Genomic DNA, 18,152 nt, shown 5'->3' with positions numbered 1-18,152 from the left:
CATCATTTTTTAGGTTCTTTTTTTTTAGTTTTTTTTCAATTGCTTATGAGTTATTACTGTTTGAGGTGTGGGTTGTAATTGTACTTTTTTCACTGACATTTTTTTATTGGGGTTTATAGTTTAATAATGCACTGTATTGAAGATTCATTACTTTTTTAAAGTGTTTATCTTTTAGTATTTATCACTTGTTTGATGGTATAGTGCGGGTATATTTGTTTGCTTGCAATATCCAAGGAGATAGATTTTCCAGCTACTTGGGGTAAAGTTTCGGTATTTTTCAGAGCAGGGGTCTCCAAACTTACCAAGCAAGGGGCCATTTTATTGTCCTTTGGGTTTTAGGGCAACCAGACTGTGGCCAGTGGGAGTAGTAAATGCCCCGGCATCAGTGAACCATCATTGGTTTCAATGGGATGAATAGTGCCCCATTGATGGTGTCAGTAGGAGAAATGGTGCTCCATCATTAGTGTCAGTTGGTGGAATAGTACTCCAAAGTCCAGATAAGTGCAAGCAAAGGGCCATATCTGGCCCACGGGCAACAATTTTGAGACCACTGGTTTACAGCGTAGGTTTATTTATATCTTTTTAACCTATAAGTGCATCACATTTAAAATCTAAACTTTCTGTACTAAAATTAGAGACTTAAGCTGGCAATACACTTGGCAAATTTTGTCTGGATCCTAACAAAGGGCAAAAATGGACAGTTTGGAGGCCATGGTACTAGTGAAGGGGTGATTAGGAACACGGCCAGGGTAACTCCTTAAGATTTAGGCATCAATGTTTCCAATGTTTTCATCTTGCAATATAAAAGGTATATAATATATGCACAGCATCAACACCCTGTGTACCTTGCACTCCCGAATCCACCTCATCTTCTTCTTGATCTTCAGACGAGCTGTCTTTCTTCCTCTCTGGACTCAGAAGTTGCTCTCCAGGTTGAACTGCAACTAAAACATACAGGCAATGCAATATAAGACGTGTTTTATATCCTTTTAATTTCAACCTCAGCCCACATGGCCCATATCCCTGACCAGCCTATTATGACATGACATGATGAAAGCATACTTACCACCAAGCTGTACAGGGTTTGGGAATTCATACAAGCAGGTTATCTACCCAGTTTTTTCTTTAACAAAGAAAATCTCCAATTCTGGGCTCTTTCTGCATTTTACTTGTAGTAAGTAAAACTGTAAACACACCCATAAGGACAATATGCACCATCCCTACCCACCTTCTTTCATACAGGACCCTCACCAGCTTCTATTAAACAATAAGAGAACTAGGAAAAAGCTTTTATACTTTAGTAGAAGTCATTCACCTAGTAGTCATACTGATTTATTGCTAATGTGCGAGGGATGACAGCATGGTTAATAGAATGTTTTTGCTAATCAACGTTTAGGAATGCACATACTCAAGATACACTGTTGTTCTAGTTGAGCTGCCCAGCACCTAACATAAAAACCCTAACTACAGCTAGTGACAACATGAAAACCTATGTCCTGCAGAACTTAACACATTTAGCATTTACTTACCAAGAATGGACAGGATAAATCTACAGGTAATGCCAAAAATCCCTTAACCAGGGATGTTTGATTCCTATCGGCTGACACCCAGTATATGTAGTTTCAAGCGTCGGTCAGGTAGTTTTTTTTCTACTTCCGATTGCTTCCACACAGTGCCGGCCTCACCCCCCTCACCGCCGTCAGCTAGAGGGGGGGGGGGGGGGAACAGACACGTCCGCTCCCCTCCTCTTATGGTCCTGACCTGGAAGTGACGTTATGATGTCACTTTCGGGTCCCCGTTGAGATTCCTGGCAATGGAAGCCGGGAAAGAATGTAATGTGGTGTGATGTGCACTGCATTACATTCAGTGGAGTACAGGGGAGACATGCAGGGGTATTTTAGACCCTGGACGCCTCAAAGAGAACCTGTCACCAAAAAAATAATCACATAGGGGATTCTGTCCCCTATGTGATGAAAAAAAAGTAAAAAAAACTGTAAAAAATAAAAGTTACACCCAAGCACATACCATCCCTCCCCCCCCTCCAAAAAAAATTGAGGCCTCCCCACCCCCACAAACATATGTACAAATGTAAAGACATACGCTGGGGTGCCTATGCAAGAAAACGCTGATTGCTATAAACATGTCACATATCGCTATGCACGCCAAAGCGAGAGCAATAATTCTAGCAGCAGACCTCCTCCGTAACGCTAAACTGATGACTATAAGGAGCTTTAAAGGTGTCGACCTATAGAAATTATAGTGTACTGAAGTTTGTTGCCATTTCACGAGCGTGCACAAATTTAAGGTTTGACAAGTTGGGTATCTATTTACTTGATGCAACTTCATCCTTTATATAGTACAAAAAAATAGGGTAATGTATTGCTTTTTTATTCCCTAAAATTAACTTACTTGTATTTTTTACTGAAATTTTGCGGTAATATCATGCGATATAAAAAATTGGAACTACCACTATTTTAATTCTCTAGGGTATCTGCTTTCAGAAAATATATAATGTTTGGGGATTTTATGTAATCTTCAGGCCTAAAATGGTTTTTTAAACGTGTGCAAAAAATGCAAACATGGTAGCGAAAGGGATAAAGGCCGGACTGCATCGAAGGTAGGTGGGTGTAAACAGACACAATTCTGTTTACACCCACCAGCCCGTAGAGGTGAATGAACCGTCTGATCAGGTTTGCATGAAAAACTGACAGACGGACCTGATTGGACCCGCCGTGTGAAAGAGGCCTAAATGTCACCTACCAGAATATCAGATTATTGAAGATGGATGTCCAATGCAAGCTAAGCAAACAGGAAAGGTCTCCTGACCCAAACTTCCAATGCTCCTGGCTCAAACTCCCAATGCTTACACTATAACAGGGCTAAGCATTCCAGTGCAAAGAAATTACTGCATGCAACTCCAGTGACATGCAGAAGTCCCAAAGACATGAAGCCCTACCCCAGTCATTCAGCTGTGTTACTGGCACTTCAAAAAGCCATTATACTACTATACACATCAGGAGATAGGAGCAACAGCTCATATAAATCACTTACCAGCCTCTATAATAAAGCGAATGCAGGTGATAAGGGAGCAGGCTTGGGTCACGTACTCTGCAGAAGCCACCAAATTCCACAGTCCAGGCTGTTGTAAAGTTAGACAGCAACACTCCAGCACAGCTTGGAGATCCACACTCAGTGGTACCGGTTCTTGCACAAAATGCCAGGACACTGCCTGCAAACAAAGAAACTTTCGTTTGCATGTCTGAAGGAATGGCGAGTTGAAACAAAACTTTTTCTTGCCCATGTTTTTTCAAAAATAAGATACATTTTCTCTTACCTCTACTGACATGACCACAAATTTCATTATGTCCACTTCATTTTCCTGCCGTATGTGGAAAGACTGAGGTATTTTGGGGAGTGACAGCAGGTACTGCGCCAGCGCTCGACAAAGGGTGACAAGGGAGTAATATACTTCAGAGTCACCTGAATGAAATATCACAACACTGTTACTAAAAATGCAGTGAATCTACAGCATGCAAGACCCCCCCCCCTTACAGGAAGGCATACCCAAGGCTGTAATGCACAGTCACACAAAGCTGAAGAGTACAAAATGCCAATGATTAGCATTTGGTGCAGTTTATCAAGTCTGATGCAACCTTTTTATGCCTCTGCTTAGCATGTACAAAGATTTCTTTATGTATGTATGGTCAAAAATGTCTTTTTAGTTTTGGATGGAGTAGTGAAGGGTAAATACCCCTGTCCGTTTATTGTCGGCTGCAAGGTCCCTATGGAGAGTGTTTCCTTTACATCTTACACAAATGTGATCAACTGAAGCCTTATCTTTTGCTCTAACAATTCTAAAACTATAATTTCCCATTACTATATATCTTGGTGAAAATTATCACCATGACAAATAGAGGGAGGAGAAATTACCATTTGTGCCAAGTTCTATTACAGCTCTTGAGTGCAACACCACTAAACTCATGAAGCCTACATGTACTCAAATACTAATTAGAATAAACAAGAATGTTATTTTGTTCATGCATTTAAAATACATGCAAACACACAAGTTATCCTGAAAAATATACTACATCAATTTAAAATATTTTTCCTTATAATATTACTGTTCTTCAAAATGTTTGCAGTATACTTCAATCAAATTAGCAAATGTATTTAATGACAAATTCTATGGGTATTTTAAATACATGAAATTTCCCCATAACTTTTGCATTTATATAACACACTGTCATCAGCCTCTGAGGGGCTCTGCATACATCAATAAATTATATAATAAGCAGACTGAGGAGTTCTAGAGCAATGGAACAGTGCAGCTGCTACCAATGAGTGAGTAGCAGTTGATTGCTGATCCAGAACCACCAATCAGATTTAATCCTGCCCTGCTTGGTTTAGAAATCTGATCAGTGGTTCTGGATCAGAACACAACTTGAATAAACTGTCACGGATGGTTGCATGGAAATGGTGACAGTTCATTGTAATGGGGTGACAGTTCTCAGTAATGGTATATGACACCACCAAACTAACAGCTGTAGGCTCTAGCACACAGACTCAAGTGGGATTCAGTCTTCAGTTTCAGAATCGCTGGAATTCAACTCACTTTATCTTTTGGAGTTGCTCTATTTCTGAGCCTTTGATAGCGAATCAGTTTTAGCAGTATCTTGGACAGAGAGAGAGCAACCTGAAGTTGAATTTAGAAGATTCTGCTTCTGGTGATAAATGAGTCAACCTTCTGACATGACCTGAAGATTGGTGGTTAAAACGATCCAGTTGCTGAAAATAAAATGAATAACAAAGGCACCTCTAAAAGAAAACACTTCAAATCTCATCTGTCCTGGTGTCCATTCCTAAAATATTTGCTCTGTTGCTGTGCAATGCAGTCTTAAAAATCTTTACATCTAAAACACTTCCCGGTGTGCAAGATGCTTGTGCCCTTCAACGTGTCCTGTGCTTCTTCCATCTGGCTCCTACATTACAACTAATGCAGTGGGGGAAGCTAACATCAGACACATGCAGGAGTTTGCTTGTTGTCAAGATCCTTTGGACCTTTTCAAAGCAACAGAGCGAAGACTCTACGAATAGGAGATGGAACAGGCAAATTTTAAGTGTCTTTTAGAGATGCTTTTTATTTTTTTAGTGACATGGTTGCATTAGTTGTGTCAGAAAAGAGTTCTTACCCAACACTATGATTAGTTTCTCCCAGTAGGAATCTTTCTCCATTGGCTTCAGAGGCTGAAAGATCTGATGAGTGTCTGGCAGCTGCTGAACGGTCTGTGAGATGAGATCCAGTAGGACAGACTGGGTTGTTTCAAAGAAACTGCTGTCCTGATCCACTATCATCTGGTTCACTCCCAAAGCCAAACATGGACCTAGCATGCTCATGTTAAACTTCTACAAATAAAAGAAAAAACATCTCAGTTGAATCCATCGCCAGTCTATCTTTTGCATGTCAAAATTGCAGACTTTACAGAAAATCTACAATAATAATTTTTTTCTGTGCAGAAAGCCTTAGATGAAAGATGCCAATCTATATTAAGGTGCATGTTACCCAAGAAAAAAGAAATTTTGGCTTAACTGTAAATTCCTGATCTTGGAGTACAGGACACGTGGCTTGTAATCACATAGAACATGTATTATATGCAAGCTATCTTCAAGTGACTGGACACTGGCAGGAACTTTGCTAGGGCCTCCCCTAGTGCTTGCTCTTATAACCCCAGCCGCTTAGTGAGACTCCAGTTTTTTTTTTTGGGGGGGGGGGGGTTTAACAAGCAATAAGAAGCGACCACAGGAAACAGGAGAGAGGGTCCTGTGTTTGTACTGTACAACATAGAGAATACAAACATACAATACAGGATAAAGAACCAGCAAACACAAATGCTCCTGCACTTGGGGATGGACTCGATGCAGGCTACAACCACATTAAGAATGTCCTGGAACATGCACACCTTGATGCCCTCAAATGGATCGGGGGAATCCAAATATACTGAATGAGGAAAGAAAAAACAGAGGGCGCACAGGCCTAGTGCATTACCATAAAAAATGTTTAATAAAAGTATGTGTTGTACTCACAAACGACAATATAGTCAAGGCAGAGCTCTCAGGAAGAGGCAAGTCCTCGAAACGCGGCAGTTTTGGATGTCTATACTCCCTATTACGGACTGTTACTCAGCGTGGTATTGACCCAGCTGTTCTTTATGATGTGCCTTGACTTTATTGTCGTTTGTGAGTACAACACATACTTTATTTTTTATTAAACATTTTTTATGGTAATGCACTAGGCCTGTGCGCCCTCTGTTTTTTCTTTCCTCATACAATACAGGATACACGGCATGTATTCATAGACCATGTGACACCCCTAAGCAATAGACTGAGGGGTGGGTAACATCATAGCAAACAGGGCTGCCAACAGGTCCACAAAAAAATAAGGGTTAAAAACTCAAAATACACTCAGATGATAGCTTGAAGCACCTTGTCGCTGAAGTTGGCATCAGTTGAGGCCTGAAAATCCTCCTGATAAATTCTGAAAAAACAGACCAGTTGGAAAAGGAAAGCCCAAGAATAAACACAAATCGATCTGGTGGAATCAATTCTCATAGGGAAAGAATCAACTCTGTAAGCCCTAAGCCCTGGAAATATACTGATTCAACTGGCAATGGTGCAACAGGAGACAGGATGTCCCCTACAAGAGCCTGTAGGAAGTATGCATTCTGTTTGGTGAATAAAAGCCACAGCTGGTAAAGTAGACCCTGACGACATCTACGCAGTGCAGGGAAATTTCCTTGGCTTGTTTTGAAGTGGGAAAAAAGTGAAGGAAGGACAATATCCTGAGGTGGAATGAAGAAACCACTCTGGGTACAAAAGAAGGTCTTGGTCTCTGTACAATAGAAGAAACGTCTACTTACAAGGAATATCTTCCACATCAAAAACATACCTAACAGATGTAATGGCCATAAGGAAGGTAATTTTACAAGATGATATCTCTGATGTGCTCAAAGGGGGGAGAGGCTCTCTGGAATACACAGAGCACCAGGTTCAGATTACAAAGTGACACAAAAGATTGAATCGAGGGATAAAAATGAGCAACTGGGTGTTATTAAACCCAGGACCCTAAATTCACTATATCTGGTCTCCCACAGTACACAGAACATGGAAATCCAATTATTTTAGTAAATATAGACTGCTTAATACACTTTCTCATCAGCGGTATATAGCAGTCTTTCGACTCCTATCAGTGTCCGGCTGAGAACTGGTTAGACGTGTAGGAGGCGTTTCATTCTCCTCTGACTGTCCTATGAGGCTGCATAACCCTTGATCCTCTGTCTGGACAGTGCTGATTGGTCCTGTGTCGATCACCCCCTCCCAAAAAAAAAAAATACTCTCTAGCAATACACACTAAGCTGAACATGTGCAGAATGTCTCCTAGGGCTCTGTAGTATCAGCAGATGAAATGGGGACAGTAGAAGAAGGGGAGGATCAGAGAATACAGAATCAAACAGCCTTTTTACATAATGCAGATGAATAACCCCTTAGACCAGACTGAAGAAACAAGGTACAAAAACTGTGTATTCCCTGGGACTCACATTTCTGTCCATTCACCAGGAAAAGTAGGTTTTCCATGAGTGAAAGTAGATCTTGTGGGATGTAGATTTTCTCACTCAAGAAAGGTAGAGAATACGGAGTCAATTATCCCCCTATCTTTCAGGAACTGGATTTCAACAACCAATGTTCATCTGCCAGTTAGTCTGAGAATCTGTGTACCACCTCCTTCTGGGCTAATTTGGTGCGATAAGAATCAAAGGAGCCCTTTCCACCTCTATTTTGCACAGTTGAGGGAAAATCTTTACCAAGGGGAAGGAATAGATCAGCTTGAATGTCCAAGGTATCAACAGGGAATCCACTGTGAAGGCTAGGGGATCCCTTGTGGTGGCTACAAATCTATGTTATTGAACCTGGAGGCCAGGATATCCACAACTGGTTCCATTCACAACTAACAGAGATTTTGGAAGATCTCAGGGCGCACAGACCATTCCTCAAGGTCTATGTGTTGATGGCTTAGGAAGTCCACCTACCAATTGTCTATGACAGGGATGTGGATGGCAGAGAGAGCTGAAATGTGAATTTCCACCCAGGAGAGGATCAAATTTGTTTCTCCTATGGCAGCTAGATTTTTGGTACCCACCTTGTGGGTAGGCAACAAATTGGACAAGTTTGGTCCATGAGGTGAGGATGTTTAGATGAATTGTCGTGGAGTAAAACTGGACAAAAAGGGAACTGCCTCAAAGGAGACTACTATTAGGCCTAGAACCCTCATGCAGAAGTGCATGAGGGGTGTGCCTTTTGGATCTGAGGGTCTCTATGAGGTACCATAAAGCGCTATTTAACCCCCCCAAAAATATATTAAATTGTAGCTTACAAATATGTTAGCTAGATAAGGTGGCTGCTTAAGTTTTCATTTTTAAGATTTCTCCTTTACTTTCATCTGGTGATTCTGCCAGTGGTAACTTAATGTTAGAGAATACAATATCCTCCAGAAAGCCCTCCTTGATCTTTTGTGTATTAAAGTCCCGGACCCAGAGGTTCCTACTGAGAGGATTCATCCACAAAGTATTCTTGATCCTTGAACAATTCCATCTCTTCATCATCCTGAAGAATTCTACAACAGCCTTATCCTCCCTCAAAAGGGGAGGATGGTAAGAGGAGCAACCACATTTGAGTCCCAAGCTTTCCAAGGCAGCGTGAAACCCTGAGAGCTATTTGTGCAGTCCAAATATGGCTACAGAAAAGTAACCCAAAGGAAATGGAGGATTGTATCCCTGAGATAGTAGAAATACCAGATAAGGAAGGAATTCAGAACCAATCTGACCTTTTGGGGAGCCATTGCAAGGTAAATTTTGCAAAGGGTCCTGATAGAGGAATTTGGTCCACCCCATACCCCCAATTCTGTCTGCATTAAGCAATGGCTTGCTGAAGGTTACAACAACCTTTGTAACCAGAGGGAAGGGGCCACCCGACTGTAAGGGATTTCGACCCAAGTTAGATCACCTAACTGCCTGTCAGCACCAATAAACAATGTTCCAATAATTGCTGTGCCTGGAAGTAAGGAGTGCAGAGCTGCACCTGCAACAACTGTAAAGTAGTGTTGGAGACAGAGCATCTGCATTCAAAGTGGTGTGACAGTATACCTTGCTGTGCTAGCTTAGAGGCTGAAAGGCCAGACTGACTCTATAGTACCCTGCCACCGATGTATGATGCCTGTCAGGGATCCCCTCGATCCCTGCCGCGATGGTCCCGGCGCAGGCGCACTGCTCCGCCCTGTACACGGGCACTAGGTCCGGGCCGGCCGCGGTGTTCGAGTTCGCGCATGCGCAGTAGAAGCCGCGGCCGCCCGCTGGGCACCAATGGCAGCGCAGGGCGGGATATTTAAAGGTCCCTGAGCTGTCATTTCGTTGCCTTCTGGTCTTACCTGCTTCCTGTGATTCTGTACCTGTGCCTTGTAAGTTTATTGACCCGGATTGTTCTTGACCTGCTGATTTCTCCTGCCCAGACCCTTGCTTGCCTGACCTCTCTCCCTGGATGCCCCTCATTAGATCTGACCTCCTGTTGCTGACCTGGCGTGTGACCCGACGATTCTCTGCCTGCTCCCTTGTACCTTACCGTCCTCTACGTTACCGACTCGGCCTGTCTGACTTCGCACTTGCTCAGCCATCCATCCATCCCATCGGGGTCACCCGACCTCCTCACATCTGGCTCTCCCTGGTTGGAGCCCCTGGCGAACACCCCTACCACTGACAGGTGTGCTCAGTAGTGGCGACCTGGTCTCAGGGTACTACAAGTCCATCCCCACCATCAGGGGCCCTGGTGAACAAGTACCCTGGGGCTTAGACTGCGCGCTCTGGGCGTGCCTGACCAGTGGAGTGCTAGTGGTGCCGCTCGGCGGTCCCTCACAGTACCAGAAGGCCATGACTGAGCCTCGAGGAGGACCCTCCCCGATGGAGGAGGTTTGCAGGCACCTGGCTACCCTGACGCAAGCAGTAAACTCTTTGCAGGACAGATGTTTGCAGATTGAGAATCAGTTTCAGGCCTGCACCATATCTGCCTGTTTCACAGGCCCCGGCTCCTGCACCTCCGGTCGCAGCAGCCCACGAGCCGGCTCCTGGGCCTTCCACATCACTCCCTATGGCGGAACCCCGAGTACCCTTACCCGAGCGCTTCCACGGGGATCGCACACGCTTTCGGTCATTCCGTGACTCCTGTCTGCTCTACTTTGAACTGCAACCACGGACCTTTTTGAAAGTGGAGTTTGTTATCTCCCTGTTGCAGGGTGAACCCCAAGACTGGGCCCACCGACTAAGGGGAAATAATGATCCCCATCTGGTTACGGTTGACAACTTCTTTAACGCTATGGCCATCTTATACGATGACCCACAACGGGCGGCCTCGGCCGAGGCCACATTATACGCACTCCGACAAGGTCGGCGAGCGGCTGAGGAATACGCCTCTGACTTTAGGCGCTGGATGGGAGACACTCGCTGGAACGAGTTCGCACTTTTGCACCAGTTCCGTATGGGCCTATCTGAGGCTCTGAAAGACGAGCTCGCCCGGGTAGAGGTGCCCGAGACATTAGAGGACTTGATTGCACTCACCATTAAAATTGACCGTAGGCTACGGGAGCGCAGATTGGAGAGGTCTGGTCAGGGTCGCGGAAATACCTGGGGGTCATTCCAAGGATCCAGTCAACATACTAGGCCAAACATCCAGAACCTGCCATCTGACGATGCTGCCGAACCCATGCAGCTAGGCCTGGCACGGCCTAAACTACCACCAGAGGAACGCCAACGCTCCCAGAATCTGTGTCTACTGCAGTGAAGCTGGTCACATGGTACGTTCCTGCCCGCAGAAACTGAGTAAGTTCACCTCATCTGCTTTATCTATTGGCAATATGAATCCGTCCCAATACTTAGTTGTTCCCCTCTCCTTTCAGCTTTCAGAAAGGACCGTGGAGGTGACGGCCATAGTTGATTCGGGGGCATGCAGCTGTTTTGTGGATATCAATTTTGCTCACCAGCAGGGTATCCCCCTCCGTCCAAAGGAGAAGGGGTTTCACATCTTTTTGGCTGATGGGTCCCGGATAAAGTCAGGGGTGGTTAACCAGGAGACCCCTTCCATTGTGACTTCCATTGCCGGTCAGCACCGGGAACTCCTCCGCCTGGATGCTATTGCATCACCCCTTTTCTCAGTCATTCTGGGGCTCCCATGGTTGCGGGCCCATAACCCCCAAATTAACTGGGAAACTGGGGTTGTCTCGTTCCCTTCCCCATACTGTCGGGAACTGTGTCGAACTTCGGGCCCGGAGGTCCCCCAGGTCCTCCTGTGCTCTGAAGGGGATGCCAGCCTAAAACAAGTGATTCCTGCAGCCTATCATAAGTTTCTTGATGTGTTCAGTGAACGGGGAGCAGATGCTCTACCCCCCCCACCGCCCATATGACTGTCCTATTGATCTGTTACCCGCTTCTGAAATTCCTTTCGGGCGAATTTTTCCCCTTTCTGAGCTAGAATTAGGGGCCCTGAAGGATTATATTGAGGACAGCCTCCGGAAGGGATTCATCCGTCCCTCCACTTCCCCAGCAGGTGCAGGGATCTTCTTTGTAGAAAAGAAGGACAAGACTTTGAGGCCATGTATTGACTATCGGGAGCTGAATAGGGTCACAATTAAAAATCGTTACCCATTACCACTGGTACCTGAATTATTCCAGAGCTTAAAAGCTGCTGTAGTATTTACCAAGCTGGACTTAAGGGGAGCCTACAACTTGGTTCGCATAAGGGAGGGGGATGAGTGGAAAACGGCCTTCCGCACCCGTTTCGGCCATTTCGAATACCTGGTCATGCCTTTCAGGTTGTGCAATGCGCCGGCCACCTTCCAGCACTTTGTAAACGACATCTTTAGGGACTTCCTGGACATCTTTGTCATCGTCTACTTAGACGACATTTTGATTTTCTCATCCTCCCTGGGGGAGCACAGGGTACATGTAACAAAGGTGTTGGGGCGGTTGCGGCAGCATGGGTTGTACGCTAAAGCAGAGAAATGTTGCTTTGAACAGGCTAGCGTTACATTTCTGGGTCTGATTATCTCCACCACGGGGGTCGCAATGGACCCTCAGAAGGTCTCTGCGATCCTAGATTGGCCTGAACCCACGGACAGAAAAAGCGTCCAACGTTTTATTGGGTTCGCAAACTTCTACCGGAAGTTCATCAAGAACTTCTCGGGTCTGGTCTCCCCCATCACTCAGTTAACCAAGCTTGGGACGCGATTCAGATGGACGCCAGAGGCACAGGAAGCTTTTGAAGCACTAAAGAAGTTATTTACCTCGGCACCCATTCTGGGTCATCCCGACGCCTCCCTGCCCTACATCTTAGAAGTAGATGCGTCAGAAAACGCGCTCGGCGCCCTTTCCCAGCGAAAGGGCGCCAAGGAATTACTTCACCCAGTAGCATTCTTCTCGCGGAAACTTACCCCTGCGGAGAGGAACTACGACATTGGGGATCGAGAGCTACTGGCTATCAAGACCGCATTAGAAGAATGGAGATACCTGCTGGAAGGTGCCTCCCATCCCACCCTGATATTCACGGACCACAAGAACCTGGAATATCTGAGGACGGCCAAACGTCTGCGCCCACGACAAGCAAGATGGGCATTGTTTTTCTCGAGGTTCCAGTTCCACATCACATACAGACCGGGTTCAAAAAACACGAAGCCAGACGCGTTGTCGCGCATGTACGAGGACACCAAGGAGATCCCAGTACCTGACACTATTCCTCCTGCAGGAAACTTCTTGGCCCTCCAGACGAACCTTCGCTCCGAGATCCTGAGAGCGTCCACAGCGATGTCTACCTCCGATGGGGCGCCCCTCCAGAACAAGGGGGGACTCCTAAGGAGGGAGGACCGGATTGTGGTGCCGGAGGATGCCCGAACCTTAGTCTTGGGACATTGCCATGACCACCCGATGGCAGGACATTTTGGCCCGGTCAAGACCCTGGAACTTCTCCGACGTTCCTTCTGGTGGCCGGACATGGCCAAGGATTGTAAAAGTTACATGGGCTCCTGTGCCATCTGCCAGCGGAACAAGCCTTCGAGAAATAAGGCGTGGGGCCTGCTACGTCCATTACCCATCCCTGAACGGCCCTGGCAGAAAATCTCTATGGACTTTATAGTCGAGCTTCCACCTTCACTGGACCACACAGCAATTCTCGTGGTCGTGGACCACTTATCCAAGATGGCCCATTTCATTCCTTTACGGAAGACTCCATCAGCAGCCGAGACAGCGCAAGTTTTTATTCGAGAGGTCGTCAGACTGCATGGGGTTCCCGAAGACATCGTCTCGGACCGAGGGGTGCAGTTTACCTCGAGATTTTGGAGGGCATTGTGCAAAGCCCTGGATATCAAGCTATCCCTTTCCTCGGCATTTCACCCTCAGACCAATGGTCAGACCGAAAGGACCAATCAGACCCTAGAGCAATACCTGCGATGCTACACATCATTTTCTCAGGACGACTGGGTGCCACTTCTCCCTTTGGCGGAATTCGCGTACAACAACGCTTGCCATTCAGCAACTGGGCAGTCCCCGTTCTTCTCCAACTATGGGTTTCATCCTGTCTTCCTCCCGGATTTAGTCCCGGAATGCCCAATTCCAGCGACACAGGATGCACTAACCTTTTTCACTTCAAACAATAAAAAACTACAGGAAGCCATCCGTCAAGCCCAAGAAGACTACAAGAGGGCTTTTAATAGGAAGCGAAGAGGGGATCTGGTGTTGCAGCCCGGAGAGAAGGTTTGGCTGGCTACATCGAACTTGAAGATGCTCTGCCCGTCCAAAAAGTTGGGACCTAAATTTATAGGCCTTTTTTGCATCAAACGGATGGTCAATGAAGTGGCCTATGAACTTGTTCTCCCTGAGACACTCAAGATCCACCCTGTCTTCCACGTGTCCCTGTTGAAGCCGGTAGTCCCTGATGCCTTCCCGGAACGGGAATCCAGGCCCCCGGAGGCCGTAATGGTTGAAGAGGAAGAAGAATTCGAGGTGGAGGCAATCCTGAAGTGCCGACGAAGGGGGGGCCAGACCCAATTTCTCATCAAATGGAAGGGCTACGGCCCTGAGGACAATTCGTGGGAACCAGCCCGTAATGTCCATGCACCTAGACTAGTCCGGAGGTTTCTTTGTGATCACCCGTGGTGGAGAGATCGGGTGGGCATCCGGAGGTTGCCCGTAGGGGGGGGCAATGTCAGGGATCCCCTCGATCCCTGCCGCGATGGTCCCGGCGCAGGCGCACTGCTCCGCCCTGTACACGGGCACTAGGTCCGGGCCGGCCGCGGCGTTCGAGTTCGCGCATGCGCAGTAGAAGCCGCGGCCGCCCGCTGGGCACCAATGGCAGCGCAGGGCGGGATATTTAAAGGTCCCTGAGCTGTCATTTCGTTGCCTTCTGGTCTTACCTGCTTCCTGTGATTCTGTACCTGTGCCTTGTAAGTTTATTGACCCGGATTGTTCTTGACCTGCTGATTTCTCCTGCCCAGACCCTTGCTTGCCTGACCTCTCTCCCTGGATGCCCCTCATTAGATCTGACCTCCTGTTGCTGACCTGGCGTGTGACCCGACGATTCTCTGCCTGCTCCCTTGTACCTTACCGTCCTCTACGTTACCGACTCGGCCTGTCTGACTTCGCACTTGCTCAGCCATCCATCCATCCCATCGGGGTCACCCGACCTCCTCACATCTGGCTCTCCCTGGTTGGAGCCCCTGGCGAACACCCCTACCACTGACAGGTGTGCTCAGTAGTGGCGACCTGGTCTCGGGGTACTACAAGTCCATCCCCACCATCAGGGGCCCTGGTGAACAAGTACCCTGGGGCTTAGACTCCGCGCTCTGGGCGTGCCTGACCAGTGGAGTGCTAGTGGTGCCGCTCGGCGGTCCCTCACAATGCCTCAAGCACAGCCCAGACAAAACGATCCAAGGCACTTCCAACACACCGAAAAGTCACAGGGAACACTTAGGAGAAGCTGCCACATAATTCCCCAGTTCAGTTGCAAGGCCAGCAGGCCAAAAACCAGGACGGGTGCACCCTGTAGGGTCTCTTCAAGTCCAAAACAACATTCCCAACTCACTTGTTCCTGTAAATTGTCATAAAGTAAGTGGATGCTAAAGCAACTGCCGGCTGGAAACCTGAATGACTCAAAGCAAAGAAAGTCAACAGCACACCAGGGAACTCCAAAGGGTTCAGTGCTTTTATTGATGATAATTCATCAATAAAAGCGTTGGACCCTTTGATGGAGCTCCCTGGTGATTATTTGCTGTAGGGTCTTCAAACACTTTACTTCCCTTCAGGGGGCCACTTCCCTGGATCTGTGCAGCACCCTGCCAGCGAGGTCACCAGATACACTGTACACGGGAGACCACTACCTGCATTATCCAGCCCCAACTGGCAGACGTTACAGGCCACCCCTGATCTTGTATGCAGGGCCTGGGTATGGTCCCTTTGGGCCTGCTGGCTGTAGCAACCAATCCAAATGAAGCTCATCTCTGTCCCATTATGGGTGTAAGGTACAGGCCATGAGTTATGGGAACAGAGCCCATGAGAGATACAGTATCTTCAGAGAGACACAGGGAAGGATATCCATCACTTAACCCCTTCCTGCTGCCTCTCAGTTTTTTTAAGTAGATCGAAATGCCAGGAAGTGGAGGCAGGCATTCAGATCATGTGATAGCTGTCACAGCGGCCACATGATCGAAAGCTCCCGTGACAGTTTACAGAGCATGCTCTCAGCGCAGTAAACTGTTTACATATAGACGCATACATGAACCCACTTGGCGCTAAAGACCAATCGCTGAGAGGCCTCATATATGCATGCAGCCAGCTAGAGAGGGTTAAGGACACTAGCACAAAAACAAACCTGAAATGAGGTTGAATCTGAGCTGTCAGATCAGTAATCTTTCAAACTAACTGATCTGACAGCTCAGATCTAACCTCATTTCAGGTATCTTAATTCTACCTCACTGCTAGTCCTATAGTATCTACTGCTTCAGCCCTCAAGAACATGTTGACTTTTATTGATATTCTATATCAGTAATACTTTGGACTAAAATTACTGAATTATTGTGCCACAGAGACTGTGTGACACAAGATATCGGGAGTCTGTAATGGAAAGAGGACCAGCTGCAAGGAGCCTGAAAGAAACACCGGTAGCTAAGCATTTAAAGTACAGATTCTCTTGTAAAACTAATAAAGTTCCATCAGCATGACACCGTTTAATGACTTCCGTTGTAAGGATCTTACCTTGTTGGTCATGAAGGCGAGACGATCAGTCTGAGGTATTTTGTTCACCAGTTCTGCTCCTTCCAGCAGTGCAGAATCAGAGTGTGCGTAACACTGGGAACGTACCAGGGACACATACCAGTCCTACAATGAGAAAAACCTAACTGATTTCTTGACATCACATGAGATATAGTATAAACAATCCATCTCCAAAACATATTAATCATAAGTTAAGTGTGGTTCACACACCTCATCTGGGTCCAACGTTTCCAGTCGTGGGTGACCTTCCCCATCCAGCGGGTGAGAGGTCACCAAAGGTAAGGGGCTAACTGTGTCTGAAGCCACAGTTGCCCGAAATCTGTCCAGCAGAGAATAAAGTCTTTGGTGCCTAGAAAGTGCAAAAGATAAATGGATAGGCTGAAATGAATATAGACGTGCTGAGATGAATATAGAATGCAAAATACATACATTTCCACAATAATATTTTATACACTGTAATGTTCTCAAACTTCAAGCACACTCCTAGTTACTGCAAACAGCTGCAGTGCCAGGTATTTCTTTAGAAAGAGGTGACATTTATTTTATTACACCCCTTTCTTTTAGGCAATTAAATAACCCAAACATGTTTGTTTTTCTGCAGTATATCCCTGCTTTTTGCTACTACATTCCTGGAATAGTGAAATCAATTTACCAACAGAATCTTGCCTATTTATAAACAGGGTAGTTTAGAGTACTTTAGGGGAAAAAAAACTATATCCTCCAGACGAAAAAAAGCTATTTACTTGACCTGAACCAGTGGGGATGGCATGGGTGAAAAGTAGGGTAAAGAAAAAAAATTAGGTATGGGGAGGAAAGGAGAAAAAGTAAATGGGTGGGTAGGTAGATGAGAGTGAGAATTAGATAAAAAAAAAAAAAAAAAAGAAGAATCACTTCAAATTGTTTTGAACTCCCCAGGGGACCCAGCGCACATTGCACTTGGTCCCACCAAAATTTGTGCTGTGCTTTTTCAATCAGGGTGCCTTCTAGATTGCTCTGGGATGCCTTGGCAAATGCATAAAATTGCTCCAAGTTTCCCAACAATTGTGTACAAGCCAGCAGGTGGATGACGCCTGCCTTTTTGCTATACAAAGATATAGGTTTTTATTGTGCAGTATTACAGCCATGGGCATCATGCGGGCCTGCCGCCAGCATCATAACAACCAAAAATGTAATTGGTTGATAAGGAGGACATGGGGTGCCGGAACAGCTTCCTATTTTGCGCCTCCCCTGTCCCTCTCCATCAGCACTGGGGTCATGTTAGCTGAGTAATGAAGAGAATCTGAGGGAGAAGAGGAACACTGGAATACTACTCAGTACTACTGTGCAAAAGTATACTGTATAGCTCTGAAAAAATAAATCACCTCATGCTGGGTGTCCTACATGTGTGGATACTGCTGCATTATGTAAAACGGTTTGTTTACTTACATTTTAGAATGGGGTGCCTCAAGATGGTGTAGAATTTTAAAGGGAGACTTGATTAAAAAAGGTTTAGAAACACTGCTGTAGTTGCTGGGTAGTGTGGTTGGACAGTTTGTTGACCATGCTCTAGCATGGAGACGGGATCTATATTTATGTGCAAGTGACAGTGCTGGTCTCTGGCAGTAGGGCTCTCTGGAGACCAATGGTTTCATTCACTACAGTGGAGGTAGGGAAACCCTGTCAGTGCAAGGCTCCTTGTTTGTTCATGGAATTATAATTCTGCCTGTGGCAAAGAAAGTGAATGAGCAGCACTGGGACTTGTAGTTCCTCACAACACTGCCCATTCAATCATGTGCCTGCAGCCACTGGAAAAGGCAGAGG

At 46.1% G+C, this 18,152-nt stretch overlaps 1 protein-coding gene across 1 annotated transcript in view; it reads right to left on the bottom strand.

Annotated features, from left to right (window-relative positions):
- The window catches only part of HTT (huntingtin), a 268,580-nt gene that overhangs the window by 76,840 nt on the left and 173,588 nt on the right, over positions 1 to 18,152 (bottom strand). The window contains exons 45-50 of the mRNA XM_089691557.1: positions 16,563 to 16,701; positions 16,335 to 16,457; positions 5,190 to 5,403; positions 3,335 to 3,480; positions 3,052 to 3,229; positions 846 to 944 (exon numbers count right to left, since the gene is read on the bottom strand). Of these exons, the coding sequence (XP_089547683.1) occupies positions 846 to 944; positions 3,052 to 3,229; positions 3,335 to 3,480; positions 5,190 to 5,403; positions 16,335 to 16,457; positions 16,563 to 16,701 (899 nt within the window). The remainder of the gene's footprint in view (positions 1 to 845; positions 945 to 3,051; positions 3,230 to 3,334; positions 3,481 to 5,189; positions 5,404 to 16,334; positions 16,458 to 16,562; positions 16,702 to 18,152) is intronic.

Source organism: Staurois parvus, unplaced genomic scaffold (genome assembly GCF_062004578.1).
Source record: "Staurois parvus isolate SC_StPar_1 unplaced genomic scaffold, SC_StPar_1.0 ptg000564l, whole genome shotgun sequence".
In the NCBI taxonomy this organism is placed as follows: Eukaryota; Metazoa; Chordata; class Amphibia; order Anura; family Ranidae; genus Staurois; species Staurois parvus.
Note: the sequence above shows the minus strand (reverse complement) of the source record. Positions and strands in the feature narration are given on the sequence as shown.